General features: G+C 43.6%; 1 protein-coding gene across 1 annotated transcript in view; it reads right to left on the bottom strand.

Moving 5' to 3' along the window:
* Positions 1-20,114, bottom strand: part of LOC104411792 (dedicator of cytokinesis protein 1) — a gene marked incomplete at its 5' end in the record, with an annotated part of 78,296 nt that extends 58,182 nt beyond the window's left edge. The window contains 5 exons of the mRNA XM_010022310.1: positions 3,048-3,138; positions 4,393-4,433; positions 8,062-8,218; positions 8,410-8,495; positions 19,966-20,114. Coding sequence (XP_010020612.1) covers positions 3,048-3,138; positions 4,393-4,433; positions 8,062-8,218; positions 8,410-8,495; positions 19,966-20,114 — 524 coding nt within the window. The remainder of the gene's footprint in view (positions 1-3,047; positions 3,139-4,392; positions 4,434-8,061; positions 8,219-8,409; positions 8,496-19,965) is intronic.
* Positions 20,115-21,980: the final 1,866 nt, after the last annotated feature.

Raw genomic sequence — 21,980 nt, 5'->3', positions numbered from 1 at the left:
AAGGGGAAAAGGGAAGGCAAATCAAAAGTTATGAAATATGTCAGTAAAATGAGGCTAAATAAAACAAACACTTTTTGGTTAAAGTACTGGTACCACAGTTAATGCTCTAACAAAGATTTTTTCTGCAGTTGTGTACTTTGATTCCTTGGGCACAAAGGCCATGTATTTGAATGCTCTAATCGGAGGTTAATTGCATGTATCAGCTGGAGGGAAGCTTCATGAGGTAGTTTCCTCTCCTCAGTGAGTTTGAGGAGACCAACCTTGGCCTGCTGATGGGTACAACCTGGTGGAAGCACAATGAACATTTTCAGGTTTATGTTGAGAGAGGCCCCAAAGCAAAGATACATCCATATGAATGGAAAAGCACTGCAGAACAGAAAATAAATGGCTAAAAATCATAGGGAACGTTTGGAGGCACAGAAAAGCACAACTAACTTTATACAACTTGTCTTAGCAGCTCTTCCTCTTCCAGCAAATGCCTAATAGATGAGGAGCAAGGCACAGAAATTAATTTCCTTGTGGACCTGATAGGACCAAGCAATTCCCTACATCCTTCTTCCTTGCACATGCATATTCTGGTGTCCAGTAAGGGATGGATTCAATGGAAACCTCAGCACTCCAGCATTCCTATCACCTCTTCTTCATCTCCCTTCTCTCCTCCCATTAATATATCCCTGGGGGTGAAACAATACTGGAGTTTTCCCCAGACAGGACACTAATACTAAAGCCGACCCTTCCATAACTATTTCCATGATTCTAGCAGGAAATTAGTACCTTTTAGACTCACCAACCTCTATCAAATCAAATCATATCACAAACCTCCATTAAATCAAATGACACTTCTCCTAGATTGAAAAAGAGGGACAGGTGCTCCAACAGGACTTGCTGCCTTCAGAAACTGAGTTCAAAAACATAAATTAACAAAAGAACTGTTCACTTTCTTCTCTGAAAATCAAAGTTACTAAAGGAGGAGGTCTGCCTGCTCAAATAAAACGCTGTCACGCCAGGAACAGAAGAAAAGATCATGCAGAGATCAGCAATTCACAGATTTATTCACAGAATTACTGTTGCATCATAGAATCAGAGAATGGTTTGGGTGGGAAAGGACGTTGGCAGGAAACCTCCTGCCAAGGGCAGGGACACTTTCCACTAGACAGGTTGCTCAAGGCCCTGTCTCAGATCTCAGGATCTGAGTCTCTTGCAAATCAGGTTGTGCTGCAGGCTGAATACTCTTCGCATAGTGTATCTGTGTGGAAAATCCATAGCTTTCCTTTAGTAAGATAACTATAGGAAAGCCAGCAAAAGAAGGGTTTTCCATTTTCAGTTTTACTGCCAAAAATGAGAATGTTTTCCAACTGAACTGAAATTAGGCAAGGTCACATCCTGCTCTGATTTAAGTCTCATATGTTGACATACCAACAATTTGGTAAGACTGCTCAAGGACAAGGGGTATTACAGGTTCAGCTGACCATGTGAATGAAAATAAGCATGAAAACTAACATCATCCAGTTTTACCTCCTGTATCTTAATAAATCTTGCTCAAGTACTTCTTCATTTGGCCAAAATGTTTGCGTTTGGCTAAAGAGACAACTTGGACAACTTTGTACCACCAAGCCGTGCTTCTGAGCAACACAAACTTCCTGGAGTCTGCAATGTGATTGCATCTTTTTCAACATACTAAGAGCTACTATTTTCTGTTTAGTTTTGAACATCTTAATTTTGACTAAATGGGATGAAAATACAACTCGAGTCTGTTTTTTGAGTGCACTTGAACAGCTTGCAGTAATCTGGAGAGAGAGATGGTGGCTCCCTCTCCACAGAGCCAGCCTTCTTGCACATTTAAAGGTGAAATTATGGAAAACTCTCAGTCCTGACCTAAATGTGATCCCATTAAAACTGGTGTAATGAAACATATGCCAATGAGGAATGTCATTGAAAATCCTGTCCTCAAGGTTTGACAGAAAACTCAAGTGCTTAAAGTTACACACACATCAGTATTGCTGCTCAAGCAATACTCAACTCCTCCATCCACTAACTACTGGTAGTAATAGGATAGTGTATGAGAGAGATTGATACACTTTTAGAATAAAATAATTCCAAACTATAAAATAATTATATTTCTGAACTAACATATACTTAAAGATGAAACCTCTGACAAATATCATCCTTACATTTGTCATCTTCTATAGATTTCTACTGTAAGAGAAGAAAACTGGATATCTCTTTTCAGTAAATTAAAGGAGTATATTAACATACTCATCTGGTCTCAGAAAACATTCTTTAAGAAAAACAAAACTGGCTAAACTGTAATTTAGTGTCTCATAAAGCATATTGACTAACAAGATCAAGTCGTAACAGGTAAAAGTTTGACATTTTGAGGCATGGTTCATTCCATCATTTTTGCAGGCAACGCAGCACCTGTGGCAGGGAATGAACGCTTTATCTTGTCTAAAAGGTTCATTCATGTGAAGTGTGATGAGCAAGCACTGCACAATTTGGCAGTTCTGTTTTATGTCCCTTCTGGGAAGAAGTGAGATCTTGATCGCCATGGACTCAGCGAGTTACTCACTCGAACTTGTACCCACAGGCAACCAACTGCACCGGTCCGTGTGACTGAAGGTGTCAGAGCCATCTCCTCACATCTTCACCTCTTTGACACGTGTCTTAGCACAGAAAAGTTCATTACCAAAGAAGTGCCTATATCCTTCCCTGTGAGGGTGCTGAGGCGCTGGCATAGGGTGCCCAGAGAAGCTGTGGCTGCCCCATCCCTGGCAGTGTTCAAGGCCAGGATGGACACAGGGGCTTGGAGCAACCTGCTCTAGTGGAAGGTGTCCCTGCCCGGGGCAGGGGTTGGAGCTGGGTGAGCTTTAAGGTCCTTTCCAACCCAAACCATTCTAGGATTCTATGCAGATGAGTAAAACATGCTCTGACACAGCACACAGTTGTTAATCAGTTTAAAGCGCAGATGTTCTAAGGGTGACAAATAATACCACTATGGGTTACTGCTGACACGACTTTCAAAGCTTGTGATGGATTTTGGTGTTTACCTTGAGAAGCTTTGCATGCAGAAGTAGCGTGTAGGCAGCTTCTGTGTAGTTATCACACTCTTTGTGCAGGTCACACAGCTTGTACAAATACCTGCAAGTAATAAAAACAATAGTTCTTAAAAAAACCTTGGTTCTTAAATGTTACTAAATAACTTAGTTTGGAGATTACAATGGTTCAACTCTATTTCCAAACAACTAAATGCATGTGGAATTGGTTAAGGCTCCTATTTCTGTGCGCAGACAAGCTTTAGGACCACCTGCATTTCCACTGTGTCTTTTTCCAACGCATATAAATGACTCGTGATGATTAATGTATCAAATACAGGTTTTTGCTGGAGCTATAATTCCAATTGTTCAGCCAGGGAGACAGATATAAGCCTTTCTTCTTCCCTTCAATAACATCACATCTCTGGAAGGGGATTCTCTTCATTTGGTTTTTGGGTTTTATTAGTGAAAGTTCAGAAACTATTAAAACTGCTTTGAAAAGCCCATGAAAATACATAACTTGGATATTTATTATGATACATTGTAAGTCTGTTAATAGAAATAGGAGACAATTTGGGTGGGGGGTTGCCAGTGAGAGGTAATTTGTCTTTACAGAGATGCTGAACAGGGCAGCCCACCAGCTCCATATCTACGTGTTTGTCCACAGTTGCAAATCCTGCCTTTTGCTAGATTTTACCTTCTTTTTGCAGACTAATAAAGTACTAAAACAATTCAGGCAACAGGAAACAAACTCACAAGTGAAAATTCTTCCAACAAGGTAACAAGCACCTGAGAATGAACTCATGAATAATATTTAGATACCTAAAAGGGCGCTAAAAACACAAGCTTCATCATTTTAGCACAACGGTCCAGCCAATTTTAAGCCAAAGTAAATAGGGGACCAGGAACCCTGAGGTTTACAAGAAGCACAAAAATCTATTACCATTTTTACTTTGTGGGAAGACAGATTTTGAAAGGCTCCTAAAAGCTTTACATTTCAAATAGGCATCAGTCATACTATTATCTAATAGCCCTTTTCACCCCAAGACATGTATTTTGGACCTCACCAGGAGGAAAACTTATTTTCCTACTCAGCTTACTTTGGGCTTACTTAGTTGCTTCATGTGAAAATACTCCTGAGGACCTCAGTGTTCATCATAATATAACTGAAGGAGAAGGGGGACAAAATATATGTCATGACTCTAATTTCTCATGCTCACTGTTTTTCAGGTAAGTTCTGAGGTTCAAGGTATGGTTTTTAACCTCTTTTCCCCCAGCCGACTGCTTAACATGAGCTTAGTTTCCTCCCGTTACACTACAGAAAGGCAAGCAGAGTTTGTCACCGGTCGTGATTACAAACCTGATGTACATTTCTTCTCTCTCGATCTCCTTGTAGAAGTTCTGAAAAACAACATCATTTTGTTACAAAGCCTTTGATTTCACAGCCTGGGATGTACACAGAACATGCTCTGAATTAAAAATTCATAACGGTGGAACATCGACCTCAAAACTGCAAAATGAAATTTGCCTCCAGTGCTAGAACACAAGTTATTTAACGCATAAAGCCGAATGCTGTGATGTTTCATGATGTACCATATTAGGGCTTATGTCTCATTGCAAAGGTTAAGAATTTGGAAGAATTTTACTGCTAGAAATGTGCTTCTGGCATCTGCAAGTCACACATCATCAACCATTTGCACTTGAAACTTTGCAATATATAAACCCATCATTTTTAAGCAACAGTTGTTCTATGGATTTAAAACTCCAAACCTTACTTGAGCAATACATCATCTGCCCTTGAATTCTAATAGTTTCTTTGGAAATAAAAAGTTGGATTAGTGTTATTTATCTGGTTTCATATGTCACTTACTATCATCACTTTCTTCAGAAATGTCTGAATGCCTCCGGTCTTGAGATAAACTAGTTAACACGACAAATATTGGAAATGCAAGATATGGTAAATTGGGAGAGATATTAAAGGCATTTCTGAATCTAGTTTAAAGTTTGCCTTCAAAAGTTAAAATATATCTAAGAAAACAAAATACAAAGAAATTTCTTCACTGACTTCAAGTTCACTTCTGAATTCTTTGCCAAATTAAAGTTCATTCCAATGTGAATTGAAACCAGTCTGAGTAGCCATTAATCACAGAACCATGGAATGGCTTGAGTTGGAAAGGACCTCATCCAGTTCCAACCCCTGCCCCGGGCAGGGACACCTTCCACTAGAGCAGGTTGCTCCAAGCCCCTGTGTCCAACCTGCCCTTGAACACTGCCAGGGATGGGGCAGCCACAGCTTCTCTGGGCACCCTGTGCCAGCGCCTCAGCACCCTCCCAGGGAAGAGCTTCTGCCTCAGAGCTCATCTCACTCTCCCCTCTGGCAGGTTAAAGCCATTCCCCTTGTCCTGTCCCTACAGGCCCTTGTCCAAAGCCCTTCTAATAGATGCAAAACCTCAATACAAAACTGCTCCCTTCAAAAAGTACTGAAAAATGATAGAATCTATGTTCCACAGTTGGAAAGGATGTATTTATTATTCCTTGGACACACCATTTTAGTTGACATAACCGCTCCCTGATTTTGACTTCAACTCCAAAGACAAACCAAACCACATGAACAATTTCTGCTGGTTTATCTTGTGTTTTGATTGCTTTTTTAAAGGAGAGGAGACTTCTGAGCTAGGTGGATCAATAATGTTATTGAATTTTATCCCAATATTGCTGCCAGCTGCTCTGCCCTTCTGATGCAGCTCAAGTAGTGACACGAAATCAACCAAAATGGGAAGAGTCTCTGGCAGCAGGCTGATGTTACACTTCCCACAGTTCCCTCTCCTCCAGAAGCAGTCTCTGCCCCTGCCCCATCTCTGGGGACAGGTTCCCAGATCCCCTTTATGCTGTGCTGGCCCACATGCGTGTGGCTCTGCAGCCAATGGGGCGAGGAACTGGTGGGGATGAGAAGTAACCAAAGGGGAAGAGCCTGAGCTTTCAGCAAGATCCTTCCTTAGATCTTCCCCATTGTTCAAGGCCAGGTTGGACACAGGGGCTTGGAGCAACCTGCTCTAGTGGAAGATGACCCTGCTTGTGGCAGGGAGTTGGAACTGGATGACCTTCAAACCCAAACCATTCCATGATTCTATGATCTGCTCATGTTTGCTTTTACCAGGATTGTCAGCAGTCAGAATAAGCAGCTGAGGGAATGAGACAGCTTGTATTTTACTTTTTAACATTAGCACTGGCTTAAATGCATATTAAAACCTCTGAACTAGTCAATACAGGCAAACTTAATCCCGTGAAAGCCTCTGCTTTCCCAATTAATAACTCTGTGAGACCTCAGGTGGGAATTGTGCCGAGCATCAGACTTGGGTTGCATTTTCGCAAAGGCATAAATTTCACTTCAGGTGCCTGGAGAATGATGAAAAGGCTCAGTTGGCCCTGGAGGCCAAATGGGACTTTAAAATCAAGCTCCAGTTTTAAATCACGCCTACTGAAAGCGAAGGGAAGTTCTGCCCTGAGATGCTTTCCTGCATTTCCTGCAGACTTCAATGTGTGGCTGTCTCATGGTGATTTAACTTGGCAGCAGTAAGTCACCCACAGTATTTATCATCTACAAACACTTGAAAAATTCAGATGACAAAAATCAGCATCAGGAGATGCTGTTACAGACACTCAGAGCAAACAAAACCAACCCCCAAGTGTGCCATCGGTCCCCCTGCGCTTGGGGTGGTGAGGATTACTTGGAGGAGTATTATGATGAAGGGAAGGAGAAATAAATCCACCTTCCCAAGGAAATTGTCCAGGTTTATAAATTGTTGTCATGTTTTAAAGCATATGGTGCATGTGATTTTTTATTTCCTTGCTGGAACTGGCAGCTTTTCTAACTCCAATTCTGCTTGGGAGGATGCTATGACTTCTCTGCAGGTAAATTAATGGCACTTACTAGATCAACAACTGGTGACAACTCTCCAGGTCCCTCCTCTTTTCCCATTTCCTAAATATTCTTTTGTGGACAGAGAAGAAAAACAAACTAAACTCCCAATATCTGATTTGATGTCTCTATCTTCTCTCCCATCCTAATGGGCACCATTTAACTTACAGCTTACACAACAGTGCAGCACAACGGTTGCACTACACAAGCTGAGGACATCTGCATTACACGCAAGTACTAAAGCTACAAACTGTTTACTCTGCTCTTTCCAGACCAGCCTGAACAAAATCCATCAGCCATAGCACATAAACCATAAACACTGTCTGTGTCCCACATATTTAAGCTACATAAAAGCTTTAGTAATGATACAGAGATGAAAGCTCTGAATACTTAGTGCCTAACAATTTGATACTGAGTCCTACTGGAAAAATCAAATCCAGCTACTACTATATTTAGGGGTCTCTAAAATGTATTTTCCTATTTTCCCGTATGTACTGATTTTGTGTTAGTAAAATCTTATACTCTAATGCATCCACTGAGGAGCATGATGTGAGTGCTATGGGGACAACTCCACTGCTTCCAACTCTAGCCTAAATGGACAAAGGTTTGTAGTATAGAGTAGATACTCCAGAACTTCTAGAGCTTAGAGGAGGAAATTTCACATCAGTAAGGAAAACAACCCCAGCTTTTTCTGCTGTGAATGAAATAGTGACACTCAAATGTCCTCAAAAAACTTGACTATGAAAGCTGAGCAATAAGCATAATCCAAATGGAATTGAAAATGCATGAAGATTTCGGTAGTAAACTGCGTATTACTCCAACGTTCTGTATGTCAAAATGGTTTCCTGCATGAAGCTGTTCATACATCAACTGTAAATGTCAATGAACAGCTCTCAAGGTCAGACCCTGAAACACTTCTTAAATCTACCCTTAGAATCAATTAAAGAAGTAATAATCCATCTTTACCTACATTCACCCCCATTAAAAAAGGAAAGAAACCTGAAAGTACTTCAAACTTCCACGAGACTCCCAACACATACTCTTGTTTAACGCAAGTCTTGTGTTAAAGGTGTAAAATGAAGGATGCAACAGTCATTTCTCTTTGCTTACCAGCACGTTGACAGTACAGCTCATGCGATTCTCCTTGTTCTCATCATGCATTATGGTCCTGTAGTCCAACAACCTCTCCATTAAGCGCACCACAAGTTTCACAAAGGTTTCCCCACTCTTAGCAAGGTATTTGTGTTTTCTGCAGTGCTCCAAGAGGCTGAAAAACCAATTCCATTCGCCTTGTTAACCACATGTAGAAAAAACCCCTTTGACTCAGGAGCAGTCTTAAAAACTGTGCATCATTAACAGGTTCTAATTCTTTCTGGGCTACAAAGTTCATTGTAGACTAATTGCTCTCTCGCTCCTGCCTTTACTGTGACATAAATCTCGCCGCTGCTCCACACTTACATTTTGTCAAATAACACTTTGTACTGCTCATCTCCTCGGCCTCCTTCCACTTCATGATCCAGTTTCGTGATGATCTCATTTTCAAACTACAATTAAACAAAGCAAGCGTAAATAATCAGATGGCAAATCTTTCACTTCATTACTGGAGGCTCGGTGGTTCACAGATTGGTTGGGTATCTCGGTGAGATGTTCAGCCACTATTTTAAAGCCTGATTGACTTTAGGAGTTTGCAGTCGCTGGTATTAGAGCATCCACGCTGATGTCCTGCCCTACAAGGACGTTTTTGTTGAAGAAATCATTGGTCATGTTGTTAAATGATGTGTAAATATTTGCATTATGAAAAACTAAGTAAGGAGGTTAATGACAAGAGTGAGAGCAGGGAAAAGGAAGACTCAAAGCCAGGCACAGAATGTCCTCTGCAATAATGGCAGCAAAAGTTAAATACAGGAATGTTGAAGGCTCTATGAGAGAGGATACGTAACACCTACGGCTGGATAACTCAAGTGCATGCATGGCCCAGCATAGAATCGTAGTATCCCAGAATGGATTGGGTAGGAAGGGAGCTTAAAGCTCCTCCAGCTCCAACCCCTGCCACGGGCAGGGACACCTTCCACTAGAGCAGGTTGCTCCAAGCCCCTGTGTCCAACCTGGCCTTGAACACTGCCAGGGATGGGGCAGCCACAGCTTCTCTGGGCACCCTGTGCCAGCACCTCAGCACCCTCAACTCAACCCTCACTCTTGGCATCACTACCATCCCTTTTTAGCATACAGATACTGACTCACAGTAGCACACAACTCGATAAACCTGTTAATGAGTCACTGCAGAGGGGAAAGAAGTTGTTTCAAACAACTTAAGAGTAATACTTTTATTTGGGCAACAGTAGAGTCATAGAATCCCAGGTTTGAAGGGACCTCAAGGATCATCTGGTCCAACCTCTTTTGGCAAAAACACGACCTAGAGTAGATGGCCTAACACCCTGTCCAGCTGAACCTTAACAGTGTCCAGCGTTGGGAAATCCACCACTTCCCAGGGGAATGAAAACTGAAGTGGGCATTAGGATGTATTTTAAATGCAAATCAGATTAACTCAATGGATTTTTAATGATTTCAGAGGCTTTTACCTGCTGCTCTTCTCCCTAGGGTCCAGGATAGGAATGAATGCAAACTGCTAGAGGAGGAAGGCTGCCTCTAGATCTGCTGCTATGGAACGAATCTGTCCAGTCAGCTAATTGCTAATTCTTCATTAAATAAGCACAGACATCCCCAAGCTATTGTCAAGAGACCCCAGCAGAAGAGCCTGGGTTAGAATGGAGCCTGTGGCAGGGGAACAGGAGCCCATCAGTCAGCGGGAGATTACTGACAGAACAGTTGTCTGCATGTCTTTCACTGTCACTTGCTGTAGCAGTCCCCTACTATTCCGAGGAGAAGTAAAGGGCCACCTGAATGAGAACAAAGAGTACTAACATTTTGTAAATGTCAAGAGATGTACTTCGCATCTGCGGTTAATATTAACAGCATATAACGTACCAATGAAAGAAGAATGGACTGTCTGCAGCTTGACAGACTTCCAGACACAGAATGCACTTCCAGAAGCACTTGGCTCCCTGGTCCCGCACCTCTGAGCTGTGAGCTTTCCTTCCCAGTGCTACACTTCAGCTCCCACCACGCACCAGTAACATGGCATTTCTCATTACTTCCACTGATCAAAATAACAGAATCATAGAATCCCAGACTGGTTTGTGCTGAAGGGACCTTAAAGCTCCTCCAGCTCCAACCCCTGCCCCGGGCAGGGACACCTTCCACTAGAGCAGGTTGCTCCAAGCTCTGTGTCCAACCTGGCCTTGAACACTGCCAGGGATGGGGCAGCCACAGCTTCTCTGGGCACCCTGTGCCAGCGCCTCAGCACCCTCACAGGGAAGAGCTTCTGCCCCAGAGCTCATCTCAGTCTCCCCTCTGGCAGGTTCGAGCCATTCCCTCTTGTCCTGTCCCTACAGGCCCTTACCAGAAGCCTGTCTCCAGCTTTCTTGTTGGTCTCTCTAGGTACTGGAGGGCTGCTTTAGTGATAACCTCCGTTACAGCCAGCCAGCACTGCCCCATCAGCGGAGGGGCTCTCTCTGCCTGCAGAAGCCAGGCTTTTGCTCAAAGTCCATAAGCAAAAGTAGACCTTTTTTTTCCCCAGGAACAGCAGCAAGGAGTCCGCAAGGACACCCTCGAAGGGCGCTGCAGTAGAGATCATGTGCTAAAGATGTAGCTGATATTTACGCTGAAAAGCAAAACATCAAAATCTATGTACCAAGAAGAAATAACCTTGCAGAGAGCTCTGCCAGCCCATCAGCCAACAGGCACTGAGGACATGGGGTGACTGCCCCAGAGCATCCCAGACACCAGTGCAGAGGGGCTGAACACAGCTGCGGGCTGAGCCTCCACCAGATGCTGTGCATGGCCACCCACTGGTGCTGCTGCCCCAGCCATGGCATCACTGCTCAGCACATCAACCAAGGGGCAGGGGACAACAGGGGACGAGGCTTTGGATGCTGGAGAGGGACCTTCATCAGGGACTGTAGCGATAGGAAAAGGGGTGATGGGTTTAAACTGAAACAGGGGAAGTTCAGGTTAGATCTGAGGCAGAAGCTCTTCCCTGTGAGGGTGCTGAGGCGCTGGCACGGGGTGCCCAGAGAAGCTGTGGCTGCCCCATCCCTGGCAGTGTTCAAGGCCAGGTTGGACACAGGGGCTTGGAGCAACCTGCTCTAGTGGAAGGTGTCCCTGTCCGTGGCAGGGGTTGGAGCTGGAGGAGCTGTAAGGTCCCTTCCAACCCAAACCAGTCTGGGATTCTGTGATTCTGTGATTTTCTACATGGCCACCCCCATGGGGGAGCTGAGGAAGAGAAGCTGTTACCTCCAGCCAGCACTGGTTTAGCTAGGAAGAGAAAGTGGGTATTTTCTAGCCCACGCTGTGACGTTTTGCTGGCACTTTTATTTCAGCAAGGAGTGTGAGATCACCCTCACCAACAGACTTATGTCATGATGAAACTCTGACAGCAAGAAAGTGATTTTCACCACCTTAATTCACATCACTATGAGGAGGCACAGTAGTCATGACCACCGCCGATCTCTTTCTGCCAACGTATGTTGTATTTTAGGCCCTGTCTACACAGTTCCACCTCAGGTAAGAGGTTATCATAAGGCCTCTATCAAATCATAGAATCATTGAATGGTTTGTGTTGGAAGGGACCTTAAAGCTCATCCAGTTCCAACCCTCTGCCACAGGCAGGGACACCCTCCACTAGACCACTATAGAAACAGACATGCCCTTAGTTCTGCCACAATCCCCTTCTCTTGCAACCACTGCTGCGTGTGTGGGGTGAGGTAAACCTGGTCAGAACAAGAGAAAACCCTGCAGCAAGGAAGGGTGAGGAGAAGCATCTGGGCCACCCCCACAGCTGGAGGCACCCGCCTGCTCTCCTGGCAGGTCCTTTTCTGTGGAAGCCCACAGCCAAGCTGAATCCTGGCCATGGACTTAAAGAAGTTCTTGCTTTCCTAAGAAAAAGTCCTTTTTAGGAAGAAATACACATTGGCATGAAGGATTTGCTTGTGACTTTTCTCTTCTTTGCTGGGACAACTCAATCTCTGAACACCTTAGGCTCAACAGCAGTAATGTTAAAGTCCACAGTCGATCGAGGATGCTGTTTTTGTCTCCCTTTCCAAGTTTCCATGTTCTTCTGAGCACTGACTGCAGTAATGTTCTCCTCACTCCTTACCTCCATGTGCAACTCAGGCTGTTTGTCCTCTGCATTTGAGCTGGGAGGTTTATTTTTACACAGTACCTGGCAGCCCACCAGAATGGTGTTACCAACAGAGAAACAAAATCTCTGGGCAGAGCTCAGCATCTACAGGCTATCATGACAAATAACAGCAGAAAAAGTCCTGCTCACCCACCACTCAGAGCAAATTAAGGATCCAGTCTAATATGTACAAGTCAATTGAGCCATGAGCTGTCAGGCAACCTGAATACACATTGTACCAAGTGTACAGCAATAAACCCAACCGACTCCCCAAACAACAGATATTCCCTCTTAAAGCACTTTTTATTATTGTGTGTGACTGTTTAAAAGATGAACCCCTAAACCTCAGATTAAACCGTTTCAAAGGTTCTTCTGTTCCTCAAATGATCCGTGGAATCATAGAAACAGAGTGGGACACCTCCAAGGTCGTTTCATCCAGCCTCCCAGGTGACGCAGGATTATTGCCAACACTAGATCACCTGTGACTTGCTTAGCCCAGTACTGAACACCTCCATGGATGGGTGATCGCGCAGCCTCTCTGGGTAACCTGCTCCACTCCCTCACGGCTTTCCTTGTGAAGACATGAATGAAAAGTGAAGGGAAATAAGGTTTTGAATACAGAGAATCCATTATTCCGAAATTGACAGGGAAATGAGAAAAGGAAGAATAATGCAATCCGCCTCCTCCAAGAAGCAAATACAGGCTGAAGCACGTTCCCATAGTACAAGGACGTGTCAAGTAAAACACTGAAGCAACACAATGATGAAACAGAGAAGTCACAAAATTCATGTTCTCTAATGAGAGCAGAAAGAAATTGACTTTCCATAGCAATGTGAAAAATGACACTCGCTGCCAGCATGAGCCCTTTAGGTGATACGTTTCTTAGCAAGAGATTACTCAGACAAAGAAGAGCAATTACATTTGTCATAGAGGATCTTCGGCATCTTCCTGGTATCAATTTCACTCAGATTCCTGTAAATCTAGGCTTTGATGGGCCATCTCCCTAATGGCCTTCTTGGGCCAGACCTAGACTTGTGGAATTTCTGGGGTTTTAAGGCCTACTAAGAATATCTTTGCTCTTCAACCATTCTTGATACTTCCCAAGGCACTGGTATGATGTAGATCATGCAAGCCAGATGACTAAACAGTATTTAACATAGTTAAAATTCCTCCTGCAGTCTTTCTATAGAGGAATGTTTCAACAACACAAGTTGAAGGCTATGGTCCATGATGGGAGCCCTGGAGTTGCACAAGCTTTGCCATGCAGACCGACCTTGACACGCTTGAGAGGTGGCCAATGCCAGCCTCATGATGTTCAACGATGCAAAGTGCCAGGTTCTACATGTGGGTCAGGGCAATACCAGGCACAGCTACAGGCTGGGCGGAGAAGAGATTCAAAGCAGCCTGAGGAGAAGGACTTGGGGGTGGTGGTTGATGAGAAGCTTGACATGAGCAGGCTTCAGTGTGTGCTTAAGCCCAGAAACCAACCGTATCCTGGGCTGTATCAAAAGAAGCGTGACCAGCAGGTCAAAGGAGGTGATCCTGCCCCTCTACTCTGCTCTTGTGAGACCTCACTTGGAGTATTGTGTCCAGTTCTGGTGTCCTCAACATAAGAAGTCCAGAGGAGGCCACATGGACGATCAGGGCCTTGAGCACGTCCCGTATGAAGACAGGCTGAGAAAGTTGGGGCTGTTCAGCCTGGAGAAGAGAACCTGAGTGGAGACCTCAGAGCAGCTTCCAGTGTCTCAAGGGGGCTACAAGGATGCTGGAGAGGGACCTTCATCAGGGACTGTAGCAACAGGACAAGGGGTGATGGGTTCAAACTGAAACAGGTCAGATTTAGGTTGCAAATAAGGCAGAAGCTCTTCCCTGTGAGGGTGCTGAGGCGCTGGCACAGGGTGCCCAGAGAAGCTGTGGCTGCCCCATCCCTGGCAGTGTTCAAGGCCAGGTTGGACACAGGGGCTTGGAGCAACCTGCTCCAGTGGAAGGTGTCCCTGCCCGTGGCAGGGGTTTGGAGCTGGATGAGCTTTAAGATCCCTTCCAACACTAACCAGCCTGTGGTTTTATGATTCTAAGCTAATGGCTCTGGGACACCTCATCTATCATCTGTTGATGAATCCTTAAATTTTCTTTCTAAATGCACACAGTAGGAGAAAGCAGGCCTGCAATTATTGTGATGGAATTTCCTCCCAAGTGAAGAAGCCCCAAGTACTCAATATTTATGTTACAGTGACACTTGCTGAGCCTTGTTGTGAATGCTTAGGGGGTGTATCTGGCACCATCAGCGAGTTAGATTCATATCCTTCAGTGAAAGCTCGAGGGGTGATGTTAGGAAGATTACAGGAAATTATTATCAACTTTTCCTTGCAGCTGATCAAGATCTCAGCTTGTCTCCAGGATGTGTGATTGAACTGGAGCAAAGAGTATATCCACCACTTCATCTGCCCATTACCATCTCCGAGCCAGAGAAAATAAATCAATGTAAGCTGTCCCGCATCTTCAAGTGTCAGCTCAACTAATCGCTTTTGGGTTTAGCTTTACCTCAAGTGTGGTGAGGGTATATTTGCAGCACTGACTGACAATTTAATCTAGCTATAGATGAGGAGGGCTTTCAACCCTCCGAGCTGCTATAAATTTATTTTGATATGGGATAATAATGAACTTGCCATATAAAATTCAAGTGACAGATAACACCAGTAGAAATTAGTCCTAATGCAGAAATAGCACACAATACTACAAAACTTTCTTCAAAAGCTGCTGTGAAAATTAGTGGTAATTCCCAAGAGGTTTTATCTGTTCCCTTTCCTGTTTTCCACAGCATTCCAGTTGGCAAACAGCTCTGTCAGCCATTTAATAGTAGGTGATTCTGGAGATCTCTAGGATTACTGCATTACCTGACCCTGTTGCTCTTCAGGTGGCATAAGGTGGGAACACTGATAGTCTCCAAAAAGCCAGGATTTTTTTACCATGACAGTGATAAAACACTGGCACAGGCTGCCCAGAGCAGTGGTGGAATGCTCCGTCCCTGGAGACATTCAAGGCCAGACTGGATGTGGTTCTGGGCAACCTGATCTAGTTGAAGATGCCCCTGCTCATTGCAGGGGTCTGGACTAAATGAGCTTTGAAGGTTCCTTCCAACCCAAACTCTTCTATGATTCTACAACTCTGGTCCCAACCCCTGCCACGGGCAGGGACACCTTCCACTAGAGCAGGTTGCTCCAAGCCCCTGTGTCCAACCTGCCCTTGAACACTGCCAGGGATAGGGCAGCCACAGCTTCTCTGGGCACCCTGTGCCAGCGCCTCAGCACCCTCACAGGGAACAGCTTCTGCCTCAGAGCTCATCTCAGTCTCCCCTCTGGCAGGTTCAAGCCATTCCCCTTGTCCTGTCCCTGCATTCCTCTGTAAAAGTCCCTCTCCAGATTTATTGTTAAATGTTAGAAATGAATTTAAAAGATCTATTCATTTCTTCTGTCTTTACTCATTTAATTCTCTTCAGAAGGGAACACTAGCCAGAGGTACTTTGGCTGCACCCATAGTTTTATTTTAGTCTCATATGCATTATGCATTCATTTATTATGCACTTCTATATGATTCTGCATTATGCACTCATTGCTTATGCATTCCTATATCATTTTCCTATCTTTTTGGCTATGGTTCCATTATGCTAAGTGCCATTCCCGTTTGCAGAAAGCAGGACAGATGTGTTGTTGCATTTTTGGGGCTCTTTCCTCAGATCATTACTTTTACAGAACTCCTTACTCTACCAGGGTGAGAACACATGCTGGAGCTTGCATGCTTATACACTGATGCTAACACCACCAGACACCGATGATTCTTCTTAGTAATGCAGTTCAGCCTGAAAACCAGACATATGGGACTTCTAATTTCTTCTTGCTCATTACTGCAGAGTCGGGGGGAACACCTCCCTGATTTTACTTTGAAGGGTAAGGATCCTTCCTTCCCTCTTGATGAGAGATGTAATTATGTCAGGCTGCAGTAGTGTTTCTGACTCAATCCCTTACCTTATTTTGTTAATAGGAGTTTTTGGCTCTTCAAGTAAACTACTTCTAACAATATGTACCAGAGCAGCTAAAAGAGATCATCCTGTGATGCAGTGCCATGAGATAGGAAGAACCTACCCGACACCTCCCACTGCTTCCTCCGCGTTCCACTTTGTACCAGTTCTGCACTGGCGCCTTTCTACGGAGAGGTTCAACTCAAAAGGAGCAGAACATCCCAACAGCAATGACACAAGTCCACAAAAGGGAAGTGGAAAGTTTAGGGTAGGCAAACAAGCGGGAGTGCTCATAGGAAATGGAGCCAGACCAAGTGACAGCAGGGAGCAACAGGCAGCGAAATCAGGAGGTCGAGGCTTTTTATGCTCTGAATTCTTCAGTTCAGCTGAATGATTGTTTCATGATGAACTTTCTCTCCTGCTCTCACCATGGGATCCATTGCATTCACCTGACCAGGCCTGGAACAATCAAACCAATTCTCTTTCATCGCTCCTGGGGCTCTGACATATTCCCTTTGATCTGGAGGGCTCACTAGTGAACCAGGCAAAGGGAATAAAGCAGAGTGGAGAAGGAGGTATCTTTTTCTATAGGGAAGCTTTGGTCCCACACTGACTTTAGAACTGGATTCATGCTTTGAGGTACAGGCTACTTTGAAGCCTTATATAGGCTTCAAAGCACCTTAAGGGGGAGAGGACAAAAATAGGCTACTCCAGCTTTTAATTCAGTCGGCCTTTAATTTAGTTCTGTAAAAACAAGAGGAATTTATCTTCTTGTTTTGCACAGGGCTATAGATAGTGGAAGAACAAAAAAAACCCATTCTGTCTGTTACTGGTTTCACAAGGCAAACCAACCCATCCTGAAACTCAAACCACCACAGGGAAAGCTGTGTGTTTATTACCCAAACCATCACAGCACTGAAGTTCTGCAGAAAATTCAACTTCCTCCCCCACAAAGCATGAGCTTTATACATCTGCTGGAGAAGTGGAGCCAATCTAAACCCTTGTTGATGTGACTAATAAGGTTAGATAATTGGATTTCTGGCAGATTTAGTTTAACAGCAGCCAACCATTCAATTTGGAAGTTCTCTTTGAAAGCCAGGCTGGACAATGATAATTGGTAGTTGCATGTAGACGACATAATGCAGTACATTACACCGACACATTAAGTATGAAAGCTTGCCTAGCTACTGCTAATACTTACACAAATTATTGTACATCTATTTCTATCACTTAAACATAAAAGAGACAAAAAGAGCCAGAAACCACAGGCCAGGCAGACCCACTTCTGTTCCCAAGGAAACCATAGAGCAAGCCCTCATGGAAGCTCTTTCCTGGTACACAAAGGATGAGAAGGTTACTGGGAAAAGCCAGTATGGATTTACCAAGGGTAAATGGTATCTGACCAACCTGATTGCCTCCTGTGATGAAACTCTCTGCTGAGTGGATGAAGAGCTATGGTTGTCTCAATCTTAGCAATGGGTTTGATAGTCTCCCAAAGCATACTTGTTGATGAGTTGGTACATGGACTGGATGGATAGGTGCAAAAAGTGATCTCAAAGGGTGATGGTTTAATGACCCTGACAGTCTGAAAGACAGCCAACAAGAAACTGTAGTGTTTAAGGAAGAGAAACTTCAAGTCCTGAACCTGGAATAGCATAGTTGCAAGCAGCAGTACAAGATGCTCCGATGGAAAGGACCTGGTGGACAGCAAGCTAGGCATGAAGAAGCAGTGTGCCCCCTCACTGGAGGCAAAATGCATCCTTGATTGCACCAAGTAGACTACAGCTAGAGGATCATCAGCCATATTGCTGAGCCATAGCTGGAATAATGCGCCCAACTTCAGTTCCCCCAGCTCAAGAGAGGCATTGACAAATTGGGGATGTTCTAATGGAGGGCCACCAACACGAGCAGAGCGTTGGAGAACCTGGCCTGAAAAATGGGTGAAAGAACTGGGTTTGTTCAGCCCAGAGAAAAGCAGGTAGTTATAGAAGAGATGGAGTTACCCTGTTTACATGGGTGCACAGTGACAACACAAGCAGCAATAGGCACAAGACAATTCAGGGAAATTCCATCTGGATCTAAGAAGAAAAGACTTAAACATTGCAATAGGTCACCCAGAGAAGTGCTGAAACCTCCCTCACTTGAAATATTCATTACTGAGCTTCACGTGGCCCCAAATACCCCAGTTTAAGCCCAGTTTGGACGAGATGACTTCCCGAGGTCCCATCCAATCTAGACTTCTCTGTAATCCTCTGCTTTTTACAAGCCGTATCTTCATTGCCCAAAGATCAATCTGAGCTACTCAGCAAACTACACAACTACATTATCTGCAAAACTATAAATGGACAGATTGATTATTCCCTGTCAGACCTAACTGTTCGCTCCAAAGGCACTGAAACCCAGTTTATTACTCTGCTCCTGTCACATCAATGCTATGTCCATAAAGAAAGAAGCTATACTGACATCAGAAATACTTGCTGAGTACCTACAATCGAAGACATCTCTGACTTAAGCATGAGGCATTTTTCTTCTCAAAAGACAAAAAGAATGTGTGTGAAATATTTAAGGCATTCATTTATTAAAATCACCCAACTCTTCCCCACAAAGCTGCTTTCCTTCTGTCAAGAAAAATACAGGGTCATAAATTTAGCTATAAAGTTACCCTCGGATTTTTCATGATCCATATAATTGTACAACTAAAAAATGACAAGTAACAAAAGAGAGCATCTGACAGGAAACTGTTTAAATTGCATCCCAGTGAGCATTTCAATCTTTACACTAGCATCAGAGCCAAACATAAGAAGGAATGATGATGCAGTAATTAGATGGATCCAAAACACAGTTCACAACCTTTCTACACACCAGCCAGCACAAAACAAATCAAAGCAATAAAGCTGATGCCATCTCCTTTGCTTAAGTCTCCCCATGCAGATATTCATTTACTCTGGCTACAGATTTATTAAGAGCTGGTTATGAATAATGCTTCACAAAAAAAGTATGGAAAAGGAGAAGATTTTTTCATCCAAGAAAGAAAACTGCCAATAGAAAGGGAATAAAATAAACAAGACTCGTCAAACCTGATTGTAATATTCACAAGGTGATATCCTGAACTGACAGAAATTCCACAGTGTAAATGATCTACATTGCTTATAGCATAACACTTCCTGGCCTAACTAGTCTTATACTCCGTCCGTAAGGCAAAGTCCCTAAGGAAAGAAGGTCAAGTGAATGATGCCAGGGAAGTTTCTTTCACTCCACTTGCCCCTCACAAGTTGATGCTGTCAGGGTAAGATTGTGTGTGCTTATCCAAGGCCTTCCCTCAGCATGTTAAAAGAAAACAGAATCAAAATGCTGTGTTAGTATTTTAGCCTTTGCAGTGCATGTATAGCATAAAGAGTATCAAACTGAGAAGACACCACAAACGAGACACTCTTACAGGTTATAGTTTCTTTTGCCACATTATCAGGCTTCCTCTGTGTCCAATTTAACTCAGAAGCAGGCTCCTTTTCTGAGTCACAGGGACAATTTTAGACATCTGTCTTTGCTCTCCTTTTGTATCATAACAAAAGGTTTCATCTTCTTTATGCAAATTCTTCCTTCCAGGAGAATTTAGAACCAGCAAGTGACACCTCTATGGCCATTCAACAGTTATACAAAATAAGCAGATCCATAATTATATTCAATAACTAATTCTTATGTTTTGTCAAAGAACAAGTGAATCTCTCTTACAAACTTTAGGTACCTGTAGCTTACTACTTACCATCTGGAAGCTTCTTGTAGAATGGAATTCACACTGCATCATGTCAAAGAAGATTGGGATTGTAGCTTTCCGGAGCTCGGTTTCAGGGATGAGCGTCATTTCTAAGATAGGTCCCACCATTTCTGGGATGAACTTGATTTTATGCTGACCTTTAAGAGAAAAGATGCATTTCTGAGTTAATGAACAGCCACTTTGGTAGAAGACAACAGTTACAAGAGCTGTATCAGTAAGTATAGCATTAGAATGTATTTTTCAAGATCTGACTGCTGCACCACCTACTATTATTTATGCCATAAGAGGGGAAGTACGTAGTATGTATAAATCCAAATTAACATTAGTTGTTGGATCCACAGTCAAGCTGGAACTGTCGGATTTTCCACGAAGAACCCACATTTACACACTTATATTAAGCTTCAAGGGGTTTTATTAAATACAGCTTCTGGTTGGCAGAGAAAGAAGCTAAAAGGCATCACTTGTATTAACTAATTTAGACGTCTGTATCTTCCAGAGCGTACAAAATGTTCTCTGTGTCACTCCATCAAAGCGTCACCACGAGTGCATACTTACACAGCCTCGAGACATGAAACTACGTCTTACCAAGCCGACAACACATCATCTTCCTTTGAGAGCAAACTTGATTTTACATTTATCTTCCCAAGAGGAACCTACAGCTCACCTGACCCTCCCTGTTACACTCTCTGTGCCTGGAATAGAAATCAAACCTTAGCAGGATCATGGCACCTAATAAATACCAGGCTCGTTAAAAACATACAAATACTGTTCATACTATTATCCAAAGGGGAGAGAATGCAGATTATATGCTAATCTATCTGCTAAATAACTCCATGGAAAGATGCTGGGGTAGAGCAGTGCAGCACAGCACTGGAGAGTCATGGAATCAACCAGGTTGGAAAACACCTTTAAGATCATCAAGTTCAACTGTTCCCCAGCACTGCCAAGGCCACCACTAAACCATGTCGCTAAGGGCCTTGTCTACATGGGCAGAGGACTTGATGGCAGAAGGTTAGAAATTACAACTGCATTCCCCTCCCAGCACCAGGCTGGGATCCATATGGACTTCACCACACAATTGGTGAACTCACAAATGCAGAGTCAATGGGTGTGCACGGTCAGGCTCATACACTGCCCATGCATCCACCGCTGTGGTTCAGACCAGGCTTCCTGAGAACTGAGCTAATTTAAGGAGCCCTCAGCTCCCTCCGTGCTGACTCCTGTTTCCCAGTGCACTTCCCAGTGGTATAGGCCAGAAACAGACTTTAAGTCATTTATATTCCATTGCACTACACCAGTGCGGCAGCAACCATGGAAGTCTAATTAGTAGTCTCACTTCTGACCAGAACTAACATAAATCTCAAGAAATGTAATCAAGAAGAAATCCTTTCCTAACAAAACATGCTACTTTTTTCTAGAAGAAATAATTTGAGTTACTTGATTTGGCAAACTTCAGAATCCTATTAGCATTAGCAATCCTATTAGGGCAAATTAATACTCAACTAAAACTGCTACTTTGCATGATGCTGCAATGCTGGTTATTGGGGAGGAATATCAAGTGAGAAGTATAAAGCTTTTCCCTGTCTCTTTAACAAGTGTCATTACATTCGGCCTCTCAGGTGACAGTTTTCTTGTCTTATGCCTGAAAAGTGTCAGAGTCAGTGCTCCAGAGAACAAATAATAGTGACAAAAGTTGTTTATCAGGCACAACTTTCATGTCACAAAGCTCTGTGTGTCACGGTGGGTTTTCCATTGCTTCAAGCGCAGGGATTCCCTCAAAACAGTAAATAACATCTTCTGACCTTGAGACGAGAAAAACAGTGAGATCCCAAAAGATTCTTTTTAAAGCTTTTATCCCATTTCCTTTTCTCCAGGGGCATATAAACTTCTGGTTCAAAAAGGGAGGCAGAGAAGACCTGCATTCACAAGAAGTGACAGGTCCTGCACCCAGAAAGGGGCAATCTCCAGCACGAACACAGGCTGGGGGAGACTCGATGGAGCAG

This window comes from Nestor notabilis, unplaced genomic scaffold (assembly GCF_000696875.1).
Source record: "Nestor notabilis isolate BGI_N333 unplaced genomic scaffold, ASM69687v1 scaffold6139, whole genome shotgun sequence".
Classification (NCBI taxonomy): Eukaryota; Metazoa; Chordata; class Aves; order Psittaciformes; family Psittacidae; genus Nestor; species Nestor notabilis.
This window is presented reverse-complemented; position numbering and strand designations above follow the sequence as displayed.